The 23,694-nt window shown below is 39.3% G+C and overlaps 1 protein-coding gene and 1 long non-coding RNA gene across 4 annotated transcripts in view; one reads left to right on the top strand and one right to left on the bottom strand.

Moving 5' to 3' along the window:
* The first annotated feature begins 39 nt into the window (after positions 1-39).
* Positions 40-4,319, top strand: LOC129064757 (uncharacterized). Of its 2 annotated transcripts, none has more exons than XR_008528517.1 (3): positions 40-179; positions 1,947-2,125; positions 4,050-4,319. It is a non-coding gene; the product is annotated as an uncharacterized LOC129064757 (long non-coding RNA). The 2 variants fall into 2 exon arrangements; XR_008528516.1 differs by having other exon boundaries at positions 40-639.
* An 11,572-nt stretch (positions 4,320-15,891) lies between these two features.
* The window catches only part of CUL4A (cullin 4A), a 63,880-nt gene continuing 56,077 nt past the window's right edge, over positions 15,892-23,694 (bottom strand). For both annotated transcript variants that reach the window (XM_054565881.1, XM_054565882.1), the window contains 4 exons: positions 21,414-21,519; positions 21,054-21,226; positions 19,009-19,161; positions 15,892-17,492 (listed from right to left, as the gene is read on the bottom strand). In XM_054565881.1, coding sequence (XP_054421856.1) covers positions 17,397-17,492; positions 19,009-19,161; positions 21,054-21,226; positions 21,414-21,519 — 528 coding nt within the window. In that variant the 3' untranslated portion in view covers positions 15,892-17,396. The remainder of the gene's footprint in view (positions 17,493-19,008; positions 19,162-21,053; positions 21,227-21,413; positions 21,520-23,694) is intronic.

The following is a 23,694-nucleotide window of genomic DNA, read 5'->3' as shown; positions in this document are numbered from 1 at the left end:
CGTGATCTCACAGATCTCGCGAGAGTGCGCGTTGCAGTCGGCCTTCCTCTCTCAAATGCGGTGTCCTCCCCGCGCCCAGCGCTCGCTTCGTGCTGGATCTAGGATCGGGCGCGTGACCTCACCAGGCATGTGACCGTGGTGCCACGTGACTCCGACCCGGCTCCAACAAGCCTGACCTTGTAAATCGCGGCCAGAGGCGGAAAGTGGGCGGTGGCTCGGGGTAGGGGAGGTGGAACCGGAGAAGCCTACCGCTGAGGAATCAGGAGGCGGGGCCGTGCGGCCGGTGCTCAGGCGAATGGGATTCGTCCTTCCGGGTACATGAGCGATGGGGTCTCTTAGCAGCCAGTTGGGCTGCCTCCAAAGGTTAAGAAGAGTTTGAACCCACAGAAGTGCGGCTTGTCGTCGGAGGACCGCGGACTGAGGCGGCGGCGCGGTGGAGATAACTCACTCTTAGTAATACGTGAATGTCATGGGGCATCCTTGACGGTCGGGAGATGACTAGTCCCACCCGAGAGGAGTATTTCCACGGGAACCTTTTTTTGTGGGATTAGATAGTAATTGAAATCCTGGCCTTTTTAATTTTGGGGCGCCTCTACGCCACTATTCTAAAGGAGGATGGAAGTGAAGCTTAATTAGGAGGTGAGATGTTTGAACACGCTATTGAATATTACAATTCGTGTTTCAAAACAAATATTTTTAAAAACAACACTAAGTACAGAATTTAAAGCTAAACAAATCCTAGTTGGACGACACTGAGAGGTTACAGTGATTCCCAGCTGTCGCACCATTCTAAAGGTTCCGTAGGGATGGGGGTGGCATTTATCAAGAAAGTTAAGAAACACTCGTCCGTTTCATATAATCCATACGATCCACAGAAACGGAAATCGCTCTCTCTGTTTCTAGAACCTTCCTAAAGTACCCCTCTTACTCCCCGTTTCCCGAGAGCAAGGTCACTTTCTTTGGTTTGCCTTGAGGCGCTTTGTTTTTTTCTCTCTTCTCCCACTGCTGGCTGGCGCTCTGGTCCCAGTCGCCCTTTACCTTGTTCGCTGCCATCCTTTAGAGAGATGCCTACCTCTCGCCTCCTCCTTCCTGATCCTGCCCTGCTGTTTTTCTGCTTCACTGAGACTTCAAATCCCTCTTTCTGGGAAGTGTGCCTTGAGCCACTTCATTCAGACTTGTTGATTACTATCTGTCTCTACTATACTCTACTGAATGTTATCGCTTTTTTCTTAGTCCTTACATTTATTTGCCTTTTGTAGACTTTGTCTTCTTCCTGTTGTCATTTCTTCTATCCAGTTTCCCTTCTTTTCCCCTCCAGCTTCTAACATATAATCAGCTGGAAAAGGTCATGAAGTTGAATAGTACTGCAAGGAAAATGGGAGCAAATGGGTTCTGAGAGAGACCCAAGACTTGTTGGGTTTTGTTCTGTTGTTGGGCAGAAATCTACTCTTAGAGGAGTCGATTTGGTGATCTGATTTAGGCTTTTCAAGGACTTTTTGGATTTTTTTGTTTGTTCCAGATGGGGCAAGAGTTTAAACAGCAAGACTTTCGCTTAGGTGAAGTGCTAACCAATAGAGGAACACTGTGGAAAAGAGAAAATAATTGAATGTGGGGTCTGTTTATACTTTCACTGTTAAATAATTTACAGACAATAATTTGTTAGCATATGGTATTGGTCCAATACGTGAAAATGTTATTTGAGCCTGGGTAGTTCCTATGAAGTAGAGTTTTAAGTTCAGGCGTAATTGAAGAAATCCTAAGTAGTCTTAGGACAAACTACCAAGTAATCTTGAGTATAGGAACAAAAAGATCTCTTAATTGTGTTTCTGCCTGAAGTTCTTCCTTTGTTGGGAGAATTCCTCCCTTTGTGAATATGGGTGGTAGGCAGAGCCCCTGGTAGAAACTGAAAAAAAACCCAAGCCCAACCCAGATGATCACTTTCCCAGTCTTCCTAGCAGCTAAGATCTCAACTTGGCCAGAGTTCAGCCTGTGAGACAGAATCAGGAGCCAGTGATTGCCAAGAGGCTACTGGTGTGCCCTCGAGAATCTGCTGGTGGTGAGAGCAGCTGCAGCCTTGGCGAAGTGGACCCTCGGGAAGCCGTGGGAAAGTGCTGGAGCTCCCTGGGTCAGCAGCGGTTTGGGTTTGCAGTGCGTGTCTGTCTGTGGTGCTTGCTGCTCACTTTTACTTGCTGTTCCCCTGACATTGTTCTACATCCTTTTTGGAAGTTCTGTGAGCTACTTAAAATCTTTTCAGCACTTTATTCTGCTTAGATCAGTCAATGTCCACATCTATTTCGTACAACCTAGACTCCTTGCCCAGGACATGCTTTGTAATCATCTTCTTTTAATATAACCTCATTAAAGACTAAAAGTAGTTTGTGTCAGCAGTAGAACAGGGTATAAAAATGGAAAATGAAAGACTGAAAATAAAAGCACACATTCAGTGATACAACGTTTTTATAGAGTGTGATAAAGTAATATGGTGGATTTTTATTGTTTGTTTGTGGTTTTTTTGTTCTTGAATCCTTGTTAGGGGCCAAGTCTGATCTATTGCTCATTGAATGAACAGAAGACATGGAAAACCAAACAAAAGGAATGACTCCATATCTTCTGACTTCTTTTGGAGAGCAAAGACCTTTCTTTTAAATTTTTATTTTTTTGCCTGTTAATCAATGAGGGCAGCATGCAATGGAGAGATTTGTTTTGGAGTTACTCAGAGTTGAGTACTAAAACTTAGACATTGCTTTGGTAATACGAACAGTAACAAGTTTACAATTTAAAAGCAAGGGCCTTTTTGTGTCTGAAATAACTGTTAAGCTCCAAAGCTGAAGGCTTGTACCGCTACAACGGTGTGGTAACTTATGTGTAAGACCAGTATTTGAATTGAATAAAGTAATGGTTGATACAAGGTAAAATTGAGATGAGCAGGGTAGTAAGCAGTTTGTGCCTTTTTTCATCCTTTTTGCTCTGAGTTACAATTTTTCTTGAGAATTGGGCAAAAATAGTGATTTTGAATAGAGCTGTATTTTTTTGTAAAAAAAATATTTTAAAGGAAATTGCAAATAAAGTAGAATAATAAAATTAATCCCATTGTTTATTATGATTTATTCTCCCTCACTTGTTTTATAGTTTTGCTCGAATACTATAAAACAAACCTCAGACATCATGTTTTTTCATGTACTCTTTTTTTCTCTCTTCCTTTCTTTTTTGTTTAAGAGAGGGAGGAAACATTAATTTGTCACCTCTCGCAGGCCCCTTTCTAGGGACCTGGCCTGCAACCCAGGCATGTGCCCTGACTGGGAACCGAGCCGGTGACCTTTCAGTTCCCAGGTCACACACAATCCACCGAGCCACACCAGCCAGGGCTCATGTACTCTTTGTACATAACAACAATGCCATTATCTCATGTAATATAAAAACAAAACTTAGTAATTCTTTAGTAACTAGTTTCTACTCTATGTTCACATTTCCCCACTTGTCTCAAAAACATCTTTTTATAGTTAGTTGACTCAAGTCAGATCCAGCAAGTTTGGTACGTTGCCTTTTATAATACATCTCAAGTCGCCTCCTACCTTTTGTATACCACTTATTTTGGGGGGAAACTGAGTCATGTGCAAAAGGATACCCTACATTTTGGGCTAACCTGATTGATCCCTTGAATGGTTATCATTTTCTTGGCTCCGGTACACTGGTAGTTTGATCAAGAGGCTGGATTAGATCAGTCTCACTTCCCTCAGGTAGCTCACTTCATTAGTAGTGCTAGCCTGTCACCGCTCAGTGTGAGGTGTGGGACAGCAGCATGGGCATGGCTTTGCCTGGGGGCTTGTTAGAAATTCAGTCTCGGGCCCTACTGAATCAGAACCCGTATTTCAGCAAGATTTTTGGGTTATGTATAGGTGCCTTCAAGGCTGTGCTGTGTATTTCTGACTGCATTGCATCAGGGGGTATTTATTATCTGGTTGGCTCGCTTTAGAGATGATGTCGCTGGCCCCATCCATTAGAAAGGCAGGTTAAGTATCTGATTATGATTCTTTTATTTATGTTTTCAGGAGAATGATTTGATGGTGCTCAAGCAACTTCTAAAAGTGAACCACAACATCTAGAGTGAACCCTAATGTAAACTATGGACTCTGAGTGATGATGATGTGTCAATGTAGGTTCATCAAATGTCCCACTCTGGTGGGAGAAGCTGATAGTGAACTTGGCTGTGCGTGTGTGGGGGCAGGGGGCATAGGGAACTCTGTACTTCCATCTCAATTTTGCTGTGAACCTAAAACTGCTCTAAAAAAAGGAAGTATATTTTTAAAAAATGAACCATAACATTTTTAAAATGTATTTTTAAACGTATTATGGATTTTTATGTAGTTTATATGTGTGAAATTCTTTGTGGTTATTATAATTTTGAAGTGAAAATTGTATTGTCTTTGGCAGTGCAGACCTTTTACGTATATGGAACCTCATGATATTTCTGTCTATGTGAGTTGTCCCCCCTTGCACTTCCACCAACAATGCACGTACCAGAGTGCAGTGTTTTCCCTTGGCCTGAGTGTTGTCACATTTTCAGATTGTCGCCAATCTGATAGGTAAGAAATTAGACCTCTGTAGTTTTCATTTTCATTTTCCTTATGAGTGAGGGTGAACTTCTTTTCATGTGTTTGAGGGCTATTTGCATTACTTTTTCAACAAATAACCTGCATTTTGTGCTCAATTTTCTATTGGATTATAGAGATACTTGTAATATTTTTAAAGTAAGTATCATTTTTAAAATCATTTTGTCATTTTACTTGCTTATGGTATGTTACTGTTTCGCAAAAGTTTATTTTTTTTTAAACATGATTGAATTTATCACTCTGCCCTGATGGCTTCTGGATTTTGAGTCATAGGTAGGACAGTTCTTCCTAGTTTAAGATTATAAAAAGTACATCTGTTTTTTTCTGCTAGTACATTTATAATTTTATTCTTTACATTTATAGTATCTGTGATTCATTATTCTGAGTAATCCAAAGAATGGATTGTAGTTTCCCACATAGTACTCCGGTTATCGTAATACTATTTGCTAGAAAGCTCACCTTTTGCCCACTGATTTGAGATTCTATCCTTACCCTGTACTGAATTTGAGACATACTCGACTTTATTGTATGACTTTCTATTGAGTTCCAGTACTACATTTTTAAAGTTGTAGATGTTTTATCTGCAGGGCTAACTCCCTCACTTTTCTCTTTAAGTGTTTTTCTAACTATTCTTGCTTATATTTTTACATGATCTTTGTAATCAACTTTAAAAATAAAATTGATGTTCAATCAAGAGAAATGAAAATTTATGTTCATATAAAAACCTGTAGATTAGTGAATGGCTAAATAAACTGTTATATCCAAACAATGAAATATACTCAACAATAAAATAGAATGCACTAATTTATGCAACAATATGGATGAATCCTAAATGCATTTTGTGAAGGAAAACCAGCTCCCAAAAGGTACATGTGTAATTTCATGCATATGGCATTTTGAAAAAAGGCAAAACTACAGGGCTTGCTGGGGTGAGGAGTCAGCAAGATTCCTAGCTACAAGGGTCAACAAGAAAGTTTTTGGGGTGAATGAGATGTAAGGACTTATGGTGTTGGATATGGGATTCTGAATATTTGTCAAACTTAGAGAAACGTATACTGCAAAGACTAAATTTTATTGTATGTTAATTCTTAGAAAAACATTCAGCCAGGATGTAGGGGTTCGGGGTGGACCTAAGATAGGATGTTGTTCTTACATGCTGTTGAATCGGCTCTGAGTTCTGGCGACTCTGTGAACGAGTGATGTCCACAATGTCCTGTCCTCAGCTGCCCTGCTTAGCTCCTGGAGACTCATGCCTATGGCTTCTTTTTATGGAGTTGATCCATTTCATATTTGGTCTTACTCTTTTCCTGCTGGTTTTCCCAGCATTATTTCCTTTTCTTTCTTTAAAAAAATATTTTATTTATTTAGAGAGAGAGGAAAGGAGGGAGAAAAAGAGGGAGAGAAACATCAATCAATTGCCTCTCACACACCCCAAACTGGGGGTCTGACCTGCAACCCAGGCATGTGCCCTGACTGGGAATCGAACCAGCAACCTTTCAGTCCACAGGTCAATGCTTACTCTACTGAGCCACACCAGCCAGGACTATTGTCTTTTCTAAAGAACCCTACTTTCTCATGATGTGTCCAAAGTAGGACAGCTTTAGTTCTGTCATTTTTGCCGTCGGCTTTGTCTGAGGCTTAGTTTGCTCTAGGACTCACTTGTTTGCTTTTCTGGCAGTCCAGGGTATCCATAGAGCCCTCCTCCAACACCAGATAGAATGTAGTTTGTGACAAAGATAAGGAATGGGCCACATGAACATATTGAAAGATATGGAAAGAAGGGAGCAGCCCATAGTCACTTTGTGTTTTGACTGGGTACTCTGAGGCCAAAATAAAGAGAAGCTGTATGGACACTGTACTCTAGTTAGTAAATTTGTTTTCATGGTGGTATGGATAGCCATTCTGGAATTATGCCTACCAGTGTTCTACCAATAAGTAGATATTTTGCAGATTTCTCACTGCAGAAGAAGTTACAAGTAAAGAAAAAGGGAAGGTGTGAATGAATCCTGGGAGACTGTGTGTGTGTATGTTTATAGATACATAGATAGAAATAAATGGAGCTCTGTGTGTGAGTGTGTGTGTATGTACCTGTGTATCTGGGTTAGACACACACTTGTCTCCTAACTGTCCAGTGGGAAGGTCAAGAAGCGGCAATGATCCAGATCATGGATTCTAAATACCGCTCTCCTATAAGAGGAACCAGTCTTCTCAGATAACTTGATTCCCAGGCTGGGCAGGGAAAATACAAGATGAGCCTGGAGCAGAAAGCAAGGTCAGGCCTAGAAAACAAGGATGAGGTTGTCATAGGGACACAGGAGCTAACCTGAGAATGTTCCCAATGGCCAAACTGGCCCATTAATGATACAAAAGGCAAGTAAATCATGGCTGATTGGTGTAAGAAAAGTGTTAATAACATCAGAAAAATAGAAAACAGCTTTCAAGTGAAATATATGCTAACAAGTGGGAAAAAGAAGCAAGACTCCCATCATACAATCGAGAAGTACAAATTGCCAGTAATAAAAATCATGGGGATGTAAAGTACAGCATAGGAAATACAGTCAATAATATTGTAATAACTGTATGGTGTCAGATGGGTATTAGACTTAATCAGGATGATCATGTCATAGGGTATCTGAATGACTAATTACTGTGTTGGACACCTGAAACTGATAATATTGTATGCCAACAGTAATTGAAAAATGAAGTAAAAAAATAAAAAGGACTCCCATCATACAAAAATTAAAAAAAAAAATCAGCCCTCTTCTTTAGGATATTTCGATTTCTTACACTTTTCCTATTTTATGCCATTGAGAACATCTTTTATACACATCTTGTGCACATCTCTGATAATTCTTTGAACTACTCAATTCATTTGGAAATGAACCAAAGTCATCTTCCTTTTAGGATGTTACGAAAAAAGAACCAAAACTTACTTTCTTAGAGAGCAGATTAAATAAATAATTCTGAGTCTTTTACAGAGCAAGAGGTTTGGTAATTTTAATTATGTTCATGTTTCCGATTAACACACCTGATTGCTGTCTGTGATGCCTGGGGTCTGAGGTGGTGTTAACTAGGGTCTCTGTCTGTTTGAAAATGAAAAGTGGTTAACCAGTGGAAGAAAGCACAGAGTGGGAAGTGAAATCAACATGAAGCCACTTCAACATTTGTAACCTATGAATAGAACTCAGGGTGGATTTCACAATGTTTCTATGCTGTCAACACAGAAGTTAGCAATAGGCAGGTGTATCAAAACCTTGTTCTTATGGCTGAGCAGACTGTAACAAATTTAGGGTGGGACAAAACATCTTCAGACAAGGGCTTAAATTCAGACATAGATGGTATTAATATTTGTGATGATGGTTACATGGTGGCATTAACATCATTTACTTTGGCTGTTGTCTGTTATTAAAAAAAGAAAAGAAAAGTTTAGGACCAAGAAAGGTTAAAAAAGATCACAGTCACCATGATTCCAACCTACATCAAAAGCCTCCTTTAAGGAGCCAATGTTATCTTGTCTTTTGTTTCTCCAGGTGGAGCCAGATAGAAGTGCCCTGTTCCTGTTTCTTTCTTCTTGTAACCTTGTCAAATCAATTTTATCCATCAAGACAGAGAACATTTGCTTCATTCCGCAGCGTCCCCTGGAGTCTCTGTAGTTAACCCCGTCCCTACACCAGGGAGCCACTTTTCTGCTTTCTGTCACTACAGCTTTGGTTTCATTGATGTCTCTATCTATTTGTCCATGTTCTATTTCTTTTATTTCTACTTTTATCTTCATTATTTCTTCCATCTATTTACTTTGGATTTAAAATGTTCTTATTTTTCTAGCTTTTTAAGGTGGATACTTAGGTCATTGTACTTAAACCTTCATCTTTTTTAATGTAAGCATCTGAAGCTGTAAATTTTCTTCTAAGCACTTGAGCTTTATCTCACAAATTTTTAGTATGTTGCATTCTCCTATTCATTGAATTCAAAATATTTTCTAACTTTCCTTGTGATTTTTCTTTTACTCATGGGTTATTTACTTAAAAATGTGTTATTTATGCTCTGGCTGGTATGGCTCAGTTGATTGTCAGCCTGTGAACCAAAAGGTTCGATTCCCAGTCAGGGCGCATACCTGGGTTGCAGGCCAGGTCCCCATTTGGGATGTGCAAGAGGCAACTGATCAGTGTTTCTTGCCATCTCTTTGTCCCTCCCTTCCTGTGTCTAAATATATATAAATAAAATATTTTTTAAAAAATGTGTTATATTACCTATATTAGAATTATTAGATTATTTATTTAGGAGTGAATTGCTTAATTTTCAAGCATTTAGTTATTTACCAGTTAACAGAAAAATTTCTCTTAGATTTCTAACTTACTGTCATTGTAGTCACAGTACTCTTCTTTATAATTTCAGTCCTTTTAAATATATTGAGACTTCTTTTATGCCACCATCTGTCTACATTAGTCAGTGTTCCCATGCACTGAGAAAGAATGTGATGCTGTTGTTGGGTTTAGAATACTTTAATTATCGAGGAGGTCAGTTTGGTTGATAATGTTCATGCCCTTCCCGATTTCCTGTCTATAAAATACTGAAAGAAGAGTGTTGAAATATCCAAACGCAGTTACAGATTTTCCTGCTTCTCCTATTGTTCTTTTTAGTTCTGTCATTTTTAGGTTCATGTATTTCAAGCTTTGTAACTGGAGGCTCTACATTTACGGTTAAGTCTGATGAATGCCTCTTTTATCTTTATGAAATATCCTCTTTATCTCTGGAAATACTCCGTGTCCTGAAATCTACTTGATAGTGATATGGTCACTCCAGCTTTTTTATGATTAGGTTTCATGGTAGATCTTTTTTCATCTTTTACTTTAACCCATCTGCATTTTTATATTTAAATGCCGTTATTATAGATGATGTATACTTTGGTCTTAATTTTTCATCCAGTCTGAAAATCTTTGCCTTTTAGTTGGAGTCTTAGATCATTTTATTTCTATTTTTGTATTCCCTTTTCCCATACTTTCCTGTTGTTCTTTGGGCAGATTTCAGATTTATACCAAAATTGTTTTTCCTAACCAAGATTTGCACTATATAGTGATAATATGCATTAACAGCTGTTCATCTTTAGTGTCATGTGGCACATGTTAAAAGTACCTTAGTATGTATTAATTCAGAACAACCTCATGAGCTAACTAGCATTATTGTCTCCTATAAACGATAAGGAAACCAAGTTTAGAGAATTTAAGTAATTTTCTTAAGGGCATCAAGATAGTGACAGATCCAGTCTTTGACCCCTGGGTCATCTGACTCCAGAGCTCTGGCCTATAACCTTTTCTCTTTGCTGACTCAGTGCCTCAAAACTTGCTAGTTCTGTCACTGAGAAGCCAACTAAGAACAGTGTGTCCATTTACTTAGCAGTTGACCTTGATTCCCAGATCACTGATAATGGAAACTTAAAAATATCCTCAGCTTTTTGTCCTGTTACTTCACATTTATCTACATCTGAGCCTACCTTTATGTAATGAACTCTTGTTTTAGCAAGAACACTCAAATGCACACATACAAATGCACAAATACATATATACACACAAGTATACACATGCACACACACATATTCACATATACAAGCACATGCACACACACACCCTGTGCTTTGAATCCACACTATCCTATCTTTGTAGAAACTTAACCCATGTTATTCCTCCTTTTCCCTATATTCAAATTCTTCCTTTCTCTGTGAACTCGCTTGTTTCATCATCCAAAAGAACGTCTCCGTCTCTGCCTCTGATTCAAGCTACCACAAGCCACACCCCATTGAACCTGCTTCTGTCCCACACTTAAACTCTAATGCCTCTAGTTGCCACACAGACTGGACATATTTCAACTCTCATTACACTTACTTCTTTTTAAAAACTCACTTCTTCCTTGATTTGTTTCACCCATTAGGAATATATAAATGACCCTTTACAAAAAAAGTTTACCACCTATACCCTAGACATGAAGAACAAAGAACTTTAAAAATTTGAATCAGTGTCCTCAGAGTTTCAAGATGTAGTCATTTAAAAACTCTGCTATTAAAATTGAGTAATCAGAAAACAAATGATACTCTGATACACAGGCCACTGCCAGAAACACTAACCAGAAACAAAAATGGAACAGTGCACTGTGGGCAGGGACTGTTGGGTTTCATTATAAGATCATCTGGCTTATTTCCTTAACAAAAATTCCTCTTAGAGAAAGTGAGAGCAAAAAAGTTCTGGGGAAAATACGGTGTAGGAAGTAAGTGAGGAACAGTTCCCAGAACAGAAGGACATCACAAGTCTTCTGAGGAAGAAGGTTTGCTGAGCCCTGGCAGGAAAACCAAAAATGGGCTCCCATCTCGATACGTTCTTGTGAAATAGAAAAGCATGGGAATAGATTTCAAAAGCTTTGTGGGAGAAAAAAACAGGCTAGTTACAAAATGGGATCAGACGTTAGGGCTTTAAATTAGAAGACTGTGGAACAATGCCTTCAAAGTTCTGAGTAAAATGATTTTGAACTTACAGTTTTATAAATAGCCAAACTATTAAACATAAATGCAAAGTAAATCAGAGAAGCAGGTAAACAGTTTGTCTCGAAGCGTTCTCCCTGAGAAGAACAAGTCAGGGAAATAAGTAAAAGAGAGACGGGGGATCAGAGCAGTGGACCTAAACAGGGATGGAAACAAAGGAAATTCCAGACCACAGCTGTGCATATGGTCCAAATTGAAAACAGTATCGGAATTCTATGGAAAATGTCTTTAGGAAACTGGATTCGTGCAAATCATATAATAAAGTTTATTGTAGTGATAAGACAGAATTGCACTGGTGTGGCATTCCATTCCATTCTCTGCTGGGCTAGGCACACTCCTTGCCTATGGGGTGGAGTATCATGTCATAAATGCCACTTACGAGTTTTCAACTTGTAGCTAAAACATACCGTTTAATTATTAAATATATAAACGCAAAAATAATCTGATGGGTTGTCTGAGTTGGGGAAAGAAGTGGGGGAAAATACGGGCCCTCATTTCCTTATTTTCACAATAGGTTTTTAAAAGATTTTATTTATTTTTAGACAGAGGGGGAGGGAAGGAGAGAGGGAAACATCAATGTGTGGTTGCCTCTCATATGCTTCCCACCAGGGACCTGGCCCATAGCCCAGGCATGTGCCCTGACTGGGAATCTAACCAGTGACCCTTTGGTTCACAGGTCGGGACTCAATCCGCTGAGCCACACTAGGCAGGACTAGATATTCCTGAAAAACAGTAAATTTATGGATCAAGAAAATAGAGGTTTCAATATATTTACAATAAAGGTAAAAAAAAAAAAGAACTAAGTAATGCAATTGACTAGACTGGGAGAAGGGGAGGAGGAAGTGCAGTTCCTTTGGGTTGGCCGATTCCTTCTTATATGGTAGGCATAGGATGCCGAACGGTAGGGTAGATGGAGCGATTTTATTTTTCTTAACAATTTGTGTTTGATTAATCTTGCATTGTTTTGACCAAAATTCAAAAAGTACGGAAGGGTCTGCAATGAAAAGTTTCCCTCTTCCCTGTTCCTAGCCTTCCAGAACACATTTTGCAGGGGCAGCTATAATTATTCTATTCTTTCCTGTCATTATTCATATGTGCATAAGCATAGGTATGTATATCCACATTCACATATATACATACCGTAGCACTATTATTATACTCTTATTCTACACTGTTAAAAACAAAATTTGAGTGAATTTTAAAGATTGCTTTATTCAATGACTCACTAACTGGGCAGCATCCCATCTCTCACAGATAGAAAGCAGCTTTGAGGAGCTGTACAAAATCCAAGACTTATAAGTAGAAGGCAGTGGGTCAAGGAAGTTAAACTAGCAAAAAGCACATTGTTTGTGGCAAGGTCGCAGGGGCCTGTCAAGCAGATTGCCTCACGCTACTAGCCAGGTCATTCCTGATGACCGGCTGAAGATTCCATTCCTGGGAGAGGTGAAACTGTAAATTAGGTATTCTCATCTTGGTGATGTGGGGCTTAGCGTGAGTGATTCCATTTTGTGCTTGTTGTCTCCTTTTTAACGGTACTTTTCTGACATCACACGACGTCTAGACATCTATCAGTGTCTAGACCCCATGAGTGGCAGTATACCAGAGGATAATTGCCGAGTCATGGAATTTGTTGGGCCAAAGGGATAGGCATTTTCTAATTTAAAATATACTTGTAAGTTTACCTAAGAGACCATCATCCCACAGCACAGCTGAGGGTCAGCTTCCCCGGAGAGCCTGCTGGGGCTGACCTCACTAGGCACTCGGCTATCTACGTCAGGAGTCCAGCTCGCCATGTCTCCCGCCAGACATCATTTCCCACCTCTCCCACCCCCAGCCCTTTCTACTGACCTCTCCAAAATCAATCTCTTGTCAATAAAACCCCCATCTCCTAAACGTTTGCCCCAGGCGTTTGATGAACAGCACTCCTCTTCCCTGGAGAGTTCTAATTCCATGAAGGAGAGCCCCGGTTTCCTGCCTGGGGCCCAGGGCCTCTTCAGTTCTCACAGGGAGAAGAGCCTGTGCAGGAAGCAGTTGGGGGTGCAGCTGTGCGTGTCTTGCTTCTCATTTCAGACTAATCAGTTCTTTCTTCTCCTCTGGAGGCAGTGAACGGAAAGGGGCAGAGACCAGGGTGTTGGCCAGCAGAGTTCCTGCCACAGGACTGAGAGTGAAGCAACGTCCCTGTCCTAGCAGCTCCTGCAGAAGCCTGTCCTGAGGAACCTGCTTTCCTTGCAGCTCAGCACATAACTGCCTCATCTTCTGTCCCACCAACCGTGGGCCTGGGGGTAGGGCAGGGGGCTTGTCTTCCGTTCCTTGCTGCCTGCAGGCCATTGTTTGCCTACTCCTTGATCCCTTCTTCCCTGCTTCTCTGAAGCATGTACCAAGGGGCCAGGACCGAGGTTCCCTCCCATTTGCAGTCACCTCCAGGCCCTTGGTCAGTGCCCATCACTCACTGGCAGTTCTCTGTGCTGCTTGTCATCACTCTTGATCCACCTTGCCCCTGACCTCCCAGCTTTGATCTCACTGCAGCCCTTCTCTTATTTCCCTAGATCCTGTAATTGCTATTCGAGCTCCCTGCAAGCCCAGTTCTTCAGCCCTTCAGTGAGCATAGACCTGTTTACCTGCCGGTTCCCCTCACAGGGTCTGACTCCAGAGCTCGCTGTCATAAAACTCCCCCATCCCCACCATTGCACTCAGCTGCCTCACCCCTACCTCACCACCAGACAGACCTGGCTTTGACCTTTGCCTGCCCCTTGCCTAACCCCCTGCTACATCCAAATGCCAGACCTGGGGGTGGGGTGGGGTGGCTCTCCTGTCCAGTCCTTCCTCCTGGGTCACCATGCCTCTCTTCAGGATAACACTCCAATACTGGCAAAGTTGCTGAAAAAGTTTGTCTCAAAAAGACCCCTTGGACTCCATTCTTCCTCCAGCGGCTACATTTCTTCTTTCTTGAAATCACAGCCTGTACTCACTGTTAACTCTTTGGCTCCCATTCTCTGAAAAACTCATCCAGAATACATCCATACTCACCTCATGTCTCACTCCTCCTAACTCGTAGGTCTGTGTACACTAATTTGTCTTTGTATCCAAATGTTTCCCAGGCTTTTCAGCTTTTCCACATGTAGACTTTTAAGAATGTTATTATTTTTAAACTGGATCTTATTTTGTGACTAAACTTTCATTCTTAAACTGAGGATAAAAATGTATCTTCTCTTAAATTTAGTTTCACTTTTTTAAATGTTTAAATCTTTTACCACTTGCAACTTATTTTAGTATAAAAAATGACTGTAATCTAATGTTGCTTTTTTCCACCCAGATTTCCCCAGCATTACTTGTTGAAAAGTCTCCCTTTCCCTGACAACATGCTCCTTTGTGCTACATACATTCCTTTGTATTCAGTTTGTTTATAGATCCTATTTGGTTCCAGAGATCCATTTATGTGCCAGCAGCAGTGTTTCAGGTACATCATGTTAAAACGTTTTTAAACGATATCTGACTATTCTTGCCCATTTGTTTTTTTGTTTTAACTTTAGGATCATCTTGTCTATTTGCATTTTAAAGTAAGGGACATTTGACATCTTAAGATATACTGCATAGATAAATGTATACATTTTATAAATGTACCACATATAAGTGTATGCAAAAGCATTTTGAAACGGTTTAGGAATATTCCTAAAAATATGCTTTTCATATTTTTGTTACTTTGTATTTTATCATTTTTTGTTGCTACTGAAAAAATGCCCTTCCATTATATTTTGAGTTTTCTGTTAGTTTTGTATTCAATAAAAACTTAGTGAATTTTTTTCAGTCATAGCTTTTCTGTTGCTTTTCTCTTAAGATTTTTCTGGGAATCATTTATATGTAAATAAATTTTACCTCCTTTCCAATTTTATAGCCTTTTTCTCATTTAAGTGCTTTTTTTTTTAAGCAAGAGAAAATAATCAAATTTGATACATGCATATATATGGGAATCCTACATACATAAGAGAGTCAGAGAAGTTGGGGTGATAGATTGTGCTATATGTCATTAAACCAGTTTCAGACTTGAGAAAAGTTCAGTTCAGGTAAAAGCTGTCTCTCATTTTGGGCAGCGGTGATGCAGGTGGGCTCCCAAAGTTAAGCCTAGGATGTAAGCAATAAGAGGCATTTCTCGGTCTGTCGGCTTCTTTAGAGCCTCTGCTTGACCTGAGAAAGGACTGCTCACGCCAGGGGAGACGCTTGGATTTGAGTGGAGCTGGAGCCTGTGGGATATCACCTGAGCTGTCCTCCCACTCAGACTCTCCCTCTGAGCTCCAGCGCCGGGGAGGCAGCTTGAAGGGCACCGGTGGCATACAGGGAGGCCGAAGAGGCTGGCATCAGGGCAAGCCGCGGACATTGTCTGTTTTCTGAGCCCTCTCCCTGCAGAGCCACGGAGCTGGCAGGCTGGTGCCATGTCTGAGACTCCACCAACTTGAAGTGCCTTTCCTTTCCAGTCATTTCATCTACACTATTTGTTTTGCCACATTAACTTTTAACTATGAAAAAACTTTAAGTGATAACTGATAACAGAATGGATGGAAACGCACAGACTAGGAGGTGCAGTATGTTGCTCTCAATCACCCTGAAGTCAGACCGGTCTTGCTGATGTTCCACTGAGTAGCGGTTTGTGAAAGAGGACAGGAAAGGATTCTTACCTGAAGGTGATGGGTGTTTGCCCTGCTTCTGGTTCTGTCTGTTGCGCCAGTAATGAATTTTAAGTTGCTACCGAGAGGAATGTTGTTTGCATACCACAAAATTTTATTAATGTAATTTTAAGGCCAATTAAACTAATTTTATTCAGAGTAAGTCTACATTAAATTACAATATTAATCTCTAGAGACAATGAACTTAAAATATAAGAAGTAGAAATCTATTTGGTCTCTTATAGACCACATATTATAGAACGCAAAGAAAAATGTACAAATATAGAAATGATACTTAAAGAGGATTTTCATATGGAAACCCATAAGATGTCATATTTTAAACACGCATGTTTCAAAAAGGCAGAATCTTTGAATAATTTAGCACAAAATCAAATTATATAAACTTGGTATATTCCAGAAAATATTGCTTTAAACACTTATACCATGATCAAAATTCCTTTGGTAGTTTTTAATCAAAATGAAACATGCTGTTATGTAAAATATAAAGTATTTTAAATGTTATCAGAAAAGTATCTTTGTTATAGTTACCATACTAACATCATCTGCAGTTCAACCTCACCTACACATACACAACATGAAACCAGGTGCCAAAGAAATCCTTTTAATCTTTTGACAAAATAACCTCTGCTTCACAATAAAGACTTTGAGTCTCCTATAAAACTTTTTACAGTGGTTATAGCAGAGAGAACAATGACCGTCCCTGCTTTTGACTGTAAAAACAAAACCAAACTTTATTATAGCAATCATACAAATACTGCAATTAAAAAAAAAATCAAACAGCAGTTACCCACATAAAAAAAGAGGGACTGCTAGACTCAATCTTAGAATAGTAAACACAAACTATCCCCCCAAAACCCTTAAACAGAAATTCACAAATAATTCAGTGGAAATAAAGACGCTGATGGGTTCACTGCATCAAACACATCAGACCCGATGTCCTCTTGGCACATCAGAGATCTCACCGAGAAACCTCATTATAGAAAAATCAGTCATCAAAGTTTAAAACTTTTTGAAAATAAATGGAACAAACAGATCCCAGTTTTTAGTTTGCATAATCAATAAGCCAGTTTTTAACACTGACTTTCTTCCTAATGTTCACCAATTAAGGGTTCTTGTTTTTAATCTAAATGTTCATCAACTAAGATAGCTTATCTTTAGGAATATCTAAGTAATCTCTGTAGCTAAAGAATGCAGCATAGAGGGTCTTTTTAATTGTGCATTCATGATCTCACACACAAAAACAAACCAAACTTTCAGGTTTTTTGCCACAAGAATAGCATCTTACAAAGGAACCTCATTTAACTAAAATCTTCTTGTCCGATCCCAATGTCATTCTGCACAGAGCAATGGAAACAATTTTAACGCCTAAAAGAACAAGAGGAAGAACCAGAGGGTGAAAAGGTACATATGCTATTTGCAAATTCTTAAGCCTTGTGAAGGGTTATCCATCCTTTCCTTCTAATCCAAAGTATCCGTGCTGGCTTAATCCCAGAAAGCCCTGAAAACAGCACAGAAGTGTTTCACTGCTCTGAAGATACATTCCAGTGTCTCACCGAAAGACAACAGCTGGTCGACACATCAGGCCACATAGTGGTACTGATTTGGATTGTCTTTGTCTCTCTCCATATAGTCTCTGTCTATAAGAGATTCAATTCTCTTTTTCAAATCTCCAGGCTAAAAAAGAAAAACAAAACCTGCAGTTACAGTGGCATTAAATTTATAAACGGGGGAATATAACATCATGCACAAAGTATGTGATTATAATGATGTACATGTATTACACATATAATTATATAAATATACATATTTGTAATTATAAACTAATTTATACAATGAATCGACTAAAACTCCCTACTTCAAAGACACTGTAAATGTTAACATTATCTTTTGATCAAGCTGCTTCCATAGGAATTTATTGTCAGAGCAGGGCTTCCTGTGGGAAGTGTGAAACTTGTGAAATATAAATACATTATTTATGATCACTAGTAAGTACATATGCATGGCAGATCCTATTAACACATTTTTGTTTGTTTGAAAGGGAAATCCGATAATAGGGCATTCTCACCTGTTAAGGGCATTTCTAAGTACGACATTTTATCATATTTACTGTAGATGCTATATTTATATAATATAATAAATTCTGAGTATTCCTCTGCTGAAAATAGACAACTGAAAGGACATGTCCACACCATGACATGTCTGCCCGGGAAGGGCGCCCTCTGCCTGTGCTGTTAGGAAGCATGACTATGATCACAATTACGAGCAAGCTTTTCCCAGTATGTTCTATCTTCCAAACAGCGTAACTTTCTATTCAGTGATAATCATACATTTGACAATATGTGGCTGAAACCCAATTAATTATCTATCGAGGAGAACTAGGTGCTATGGCTGTATGCACACCTTCCTTGCTATTTAGTCTTTTAATCACTGGGTCTCCCATTTGCAAAGGGGGAAATCAACACTCTCCCTGGCTCATGCCGGGACAACTGGTGTATGAGGCAGTGTCCGTGACTGCAGAGCACTGCGAGCACACGATGACTCCAGAGAGAACAAGGACCCAATCTGCTGAGGTAGGATGGCAGTACCACCCATCATTTCAGTGCTGGGCCTCCTTGGACCACCTCTGCTCGACTCCCTTGGTGAGAAAGGAGGGTCAGGTCAGCTGCTCTTTTATCACACACAATCAGGGTATGTCTACTTCAAAAGCCTATGTGGCAGGTTTAGACACTGAAAGGCCAGGTGTCATGAGAGTCCCATACTTTGTAGGTGGATATATACATTTTGAAGAGCTCTTCATAATGCTCCCCTTATCCTGTACTCCACATACAGCCAGGACAAATGTCAGTTCTGGAGATACTCACAGAGAGGTTTTTAAGGTAGGCTTTTCACTCAACAGCAAGGGGGCATATTACAGAGGTAGAGAATGCTTTGTAGCTTGTAAAATGCTGGGTAAATTAGTTGTTAGTATGATTTTAAAATCCTGTGATATAACCTGAACTGTTACAACTACTGAGAAAGAAAGTGCCTATTTCTATGTAGTACCCTCCTTTCCCTTCTTGAAAATATGAGTACTTCCCTGTAAGTAGGAATTTAGGTATTTATCATTCCTACAATGGTGAAGAACATTCTCAAATGCTTTGTCAATGGTTAGCACAATACTACAGGTTTAATTAAACTAATATACATTTACCTTTACTGGAAATTTCAGCTGATTATACAATTCAGAAACTAGAAGATTATGACCGAGAGTCTTTCTCATTTTCATTATTCTGACGATAGCAGCATCAATTTGATACTGTCTGTCCTGAAACACTCTCTCAGTGGTGCTGACTTGTTCTTCAACCTGCACAAAAGAGACAAAAAGTCAAATATAAAGATATATTTTAGTATTAACTATTTCATACTGTTGAGTTTTACTAGAAACTTTTGATGCAAAGAATGGTCACACTTCGGATGAATCCTGTCCTGCTATGCATTTTTATCTGTTCTAATAAAACCTAGTTTCCCAAAAACAGTGCAACTTCAGTACCAAATCTTGAAAAATAATTTAAGAAGTTATAAAGAGACTGTAAATCCTATGTAATCCTGGGTTAAATCCAACAGCACAGTAACAGAAACAAAGCATACTAGCCACCAGAATTTATTCCAGAAATGTAAGCTTTGCTCAACACTGGGGTCCTACTAATGTAACTGAGATCATTAAAATAATCCCAAGGTTAGAGTATAATCATCTTGATAGGGCATGACAAAATTGAAAATCTATTTTTGATTTAAAACAAACTTGAGCATATAAGGAATAATTTTAAAAAAAGAAAAGAAGAACCTGAACAGATAAAGAGCTGTTATCAGAAGCAAAGAGCAAACACTGATTAACAAATTTACGTTAAATAGCCACCTAATGGGGATCTGCAGATCAAAGTGGGTGGGGGAGAGGCAAGTCTGTGTGTGTGTCAGGGATGTTTCAGGAAGGGAGAATCAAAGCTTTCAACATATTTGCAAAGGGATCATAACCCCCAAAAAGTTATTGCCCCCTGTACTGGAGAGAAAACAAACAAAAACAAAAAACCCTGCATGAGTGTAAATGAAAGTGGTTTTATTTGGGAGAAAGAGATGACAATCCCACTTTGGAATCATAACTCCCAAATTTTACACTCTTTAATCAATTATAAATTCCTAATAGTAGAAAACATGGGTCAAAGGATACATCCATTTAAATCTTTAACAATACGTCAAATTACCCACTAAAAAAGGTGTACCAATCCAAACGTCTCAAAAAACTTAAAAAACACCTATTTTCCCATATATTACTAACCCTGAATATGACAAACTTTTAAACATTTCCCAAATTGATAGATGAAAAATGGAATGTTATTTTAATTTGAATTGTATGAGAAATACTGACCAGAGTGAACATCTTTAATATATTTATTGGTCTTCTGTATTTCTTTTTGTGTAATTTGACTATATATTCTGACTGAGCTACTTTGAACACCTCTATGTAAGTGAAGCAATCACTGTCTACTGCTGGAACTGAAGAAAGTATTTGTGATTAGCTCAATTAAAGCTGTCCTTGTGTTGTCTGAACTGACCCCCTTCAAACTGCCTCTCCTCACTCATCTTCATGTACAAGGGGGCCAACTGGACACCCTATTATGTAAGTGGGTGCCAGGCGTGCACCTGCCCACCTGGCCTATATATCTGACAACAGCCCAGGAGTGCAAGGCTTTGGCATTAGGAAGGGCCGGAAGGCAGTAGGCTAGAGCCTGCTCTGGACACAATCCTTAAGAAGCTGGTAAAAGCTACAGATCACAGATACATGTCAGTAGGTCCATGACACCCGCAACTCTTACCCCTTCCACCCCAGGACCCTGACTAAGGCCGAGGCTGAGAGAATGGCTGAAATGTGCTGTGCAAAAATAAAAAGACAAATCATTGGTTTTTGGAAATGACATGTTCTCTCCACTAACAGAATTTGATATAGGAATCTCTGATTTATCACACCATTTTTGTGAATATGAATAATTCTGTTATATACATTTCTTTCTGATTTTTGTTCCAATTTTGAATATAAAGTTAATGAAAGCTACATTAAAATGAGTACTCTTATAAATATCGTATCCAAATTAGATACTTCAAAACTATGCTTCAGAACTCTTACAGTCAAGGCATTATAAAAACTAATGATTCCTTGATGAATGACCTCCCTATAAGTAAAAAGAGAAAGTTTATACATACAGTTTCCTTCATCTGAATTTGATTGATCTTTATTCGAAACAACTTGTGCTTGAACTCTCCGTTAAAAATGAATTTATCTCCATCTTCTACCTCCTTTCCTTTGGGACTTTTAATCAAAACTCGTGCTTTGCCACAGGCCAGAGACTGTAATGTTCTTCGCAATTCACTGTCCTCTGAATGGGGAGAAAATGCAGGCACAGATTAGCATTGAAATGAATAAAGACACTCAACAAAAACCAAAGAAACCACACTGTCAAGTGCCAGGAACAGAGACAGAGTCTACCTCTTCTCTTAAATGAATAAATGTTTGAAAGACAAGGACACACAGAAACCACACATTCTTCAAGAGGGTTTTCATACCTATCCCAGTGGCCATTTTTATTTCTTCAAAGCTGAATTCGTCCCCTTCGTTGAACATGAGAAGCACCAGAGTCTGGAAGAGGGACACCTGGAACTCTTTCTTTCCCTTAAAGAAAACAGACATCATGTGTGAGGCTATTTTTGCAAAATCTTAAAAATTTTTAAGAGGCTTCTTTTTGCTCTCAAACTTTGGGGAAGGGGGTCTAAGAAATTATTAATTAGCCACCAAATAAGAAGAAATTATGTTACTGACTATACAATAATAAAATGACTTTGTTATTGCAGTTAAAAATTCTTCTCTTGAAATTATTTTTTAAAGTAGTAAAAAAGTTCTCTAGTAAATTGTGTTGAACAGGAAGGGGATAATGAGTACTTGAAGTCAGACGGTGCTGACACAAATCTAACAACACCCCTGTGTCCCACTTTTAGCCTGCTGAGGTCCTCTAATGGTGGGGGGATGCCACTGGAGTGAGTGGCCAGAGCATGAGAAGGCCCAGTGACAAAACCTGTATGGACAGAGAAGCTAGCAAAAGATCTAGCCAATGTCGTCATTAAAGGATGAGTAATGGAATAAGCACATAAATGAGCATGAGCTGTTGGCCCAGCTTCCCTTTATATGTGCCTGTGATGTATGTGATTAATGTAATCCAGCTTTGCACCTCACACAATTCCCCACCTCTATTCACAAAGTCCCCACTTCAGAGATTTTCAACACGCAATTAGTTCTGTGTAGATGACAGAGCATCCTGTTTGAGGTGCTTCATCCTCAGGCCTCGCCATGGAAGGCGAGGACTGCAATCATGTGATCACGCTGCAGAGGCGCAGTTCCAAAGCTGCCAGTAAGGGGAACATATCTTAACTATAAAGACTAATAGGTGTGATTTTATGTATATAACCCTGCACAATAACACACAATGCAATATGTATGCATAATCTATATAGAATTACACATATATGTATATATAATGACCCTTGATCAACATAGGTTTGAACTGTGTACGTCCACTTACACTTGACTGAATTTACTGGGGTGACATTGGTTAATAAAATTCTATCGGTTTCAGGTGTACAATTCTGTATCACATCATCTGTATACTGTATTGCATGTTTACTGCCCCAAGTCTAATCTTCTATCCCTATTTATCCCTGTTTAGCCTTTTTTTACCTCTCCCCACACCCGCTTTTCCCTCCAGTAATCACCATACTGCTGTGTTTGAGTTTTCTGTTTGCTTAATCCTTTCACCTTTTTCACCCAGCCTCCCAAACTCCCTCCCCTCTGAGAGTTGTCAGTCTGTTCTCTGTATCTATGAATCTGTTTCTATTTTGCGTGTTTATTTTGTCTATTAGATTCCACATATGCATGAAATCATAATGGTGTTTGTCTTTCTCTGCCTGGCTTACTTTGCTTAGCGTAATGCTCTCCAGGTCCATCCATGTTGACTCAAAAGGTAAGATTTCCTTCTTTTTTATGGCCAAGCGGTAGTCCATGGTGTAAATGTACCACAGCTTTTTTTAATCTACTAATCTTCTGATGGATACCTGGGCTGCTTCCAAATCTTGACTATTGTAAATAACACTGGAATGAACATAGGGGTGCATATATTCTTTTGAATTAGTGTTTTGGGTTTCTTCGGATATATTCCCCAGCAGTGGGATCACTGGCTCCTACGGCAGGCAGCTCCATTTTTAAGCTTCTGAGGTACTTCCACACTGCTTTCCACAGTGGCTGCACCAACCTGCACTCCCACCAACAGTGCATGAGGGTTCCCTTTTCTCCACAGCCTCGCCAACACTTGCTGTTTGTTGATTTATTGATGACAGCCATTCAGACCGGTGTGAAGTGTATCTCCTTATGGTTTTATCAATAATTTTCATTTTTCCAATAATGAGTGACATTGAGCATCTTTTCATCTGTCGGCCATCAGTATGTCCTCTTTGGAGAAGTGGACATTTTTTAATTGGACTGCTTTTTTGGTGTTAGGTTTTATAAGTTCTTTATAAATTTTGGATATTAACTCCTTATCAGATGTACTATTGGCTAATGCATTCCTCCATTCAGTGGGTTGTCTTTATTTTTGTTGATGGTTTCCTTTGCTGTGCAAAAGCTTTTTAGTTTGACGCAGTCCCACTTGTTTAATTTTTTCTTTTGTCTTCCTTGTCTGAACATATATGTCAGAAAAAAGAGTTGCTATGAGAAATGTCTGAGATTTTACTGCCTATGTTTTCTTCTAGGATTTTTATGGTTTCGAGTCTTACATTTAAGTCTTTAATCCATTTTGAG

Source organism: Pteronotus mesoamericanus, unplaced genomic scaffold, assembly GCF_021234165.1.
Source record: "Pteronotus mesoamericanus isolate MK-2021 breed Mesoamerican mustached bat unplaced genomic scaffold, CSHL_Meso_final contig_169, whole genome shotgun sequence".
NCBI lineage: Eukaryota > Metazoa > Chordata > Mammalia > Chiroptera > Mormoopidae > Pteronotus > Pteronotus mesoamericanus.
Note: the sequence above shows the minus strand (reverse complement) of the source record. Positions and strands in the feature narration are given on the sequence as shown.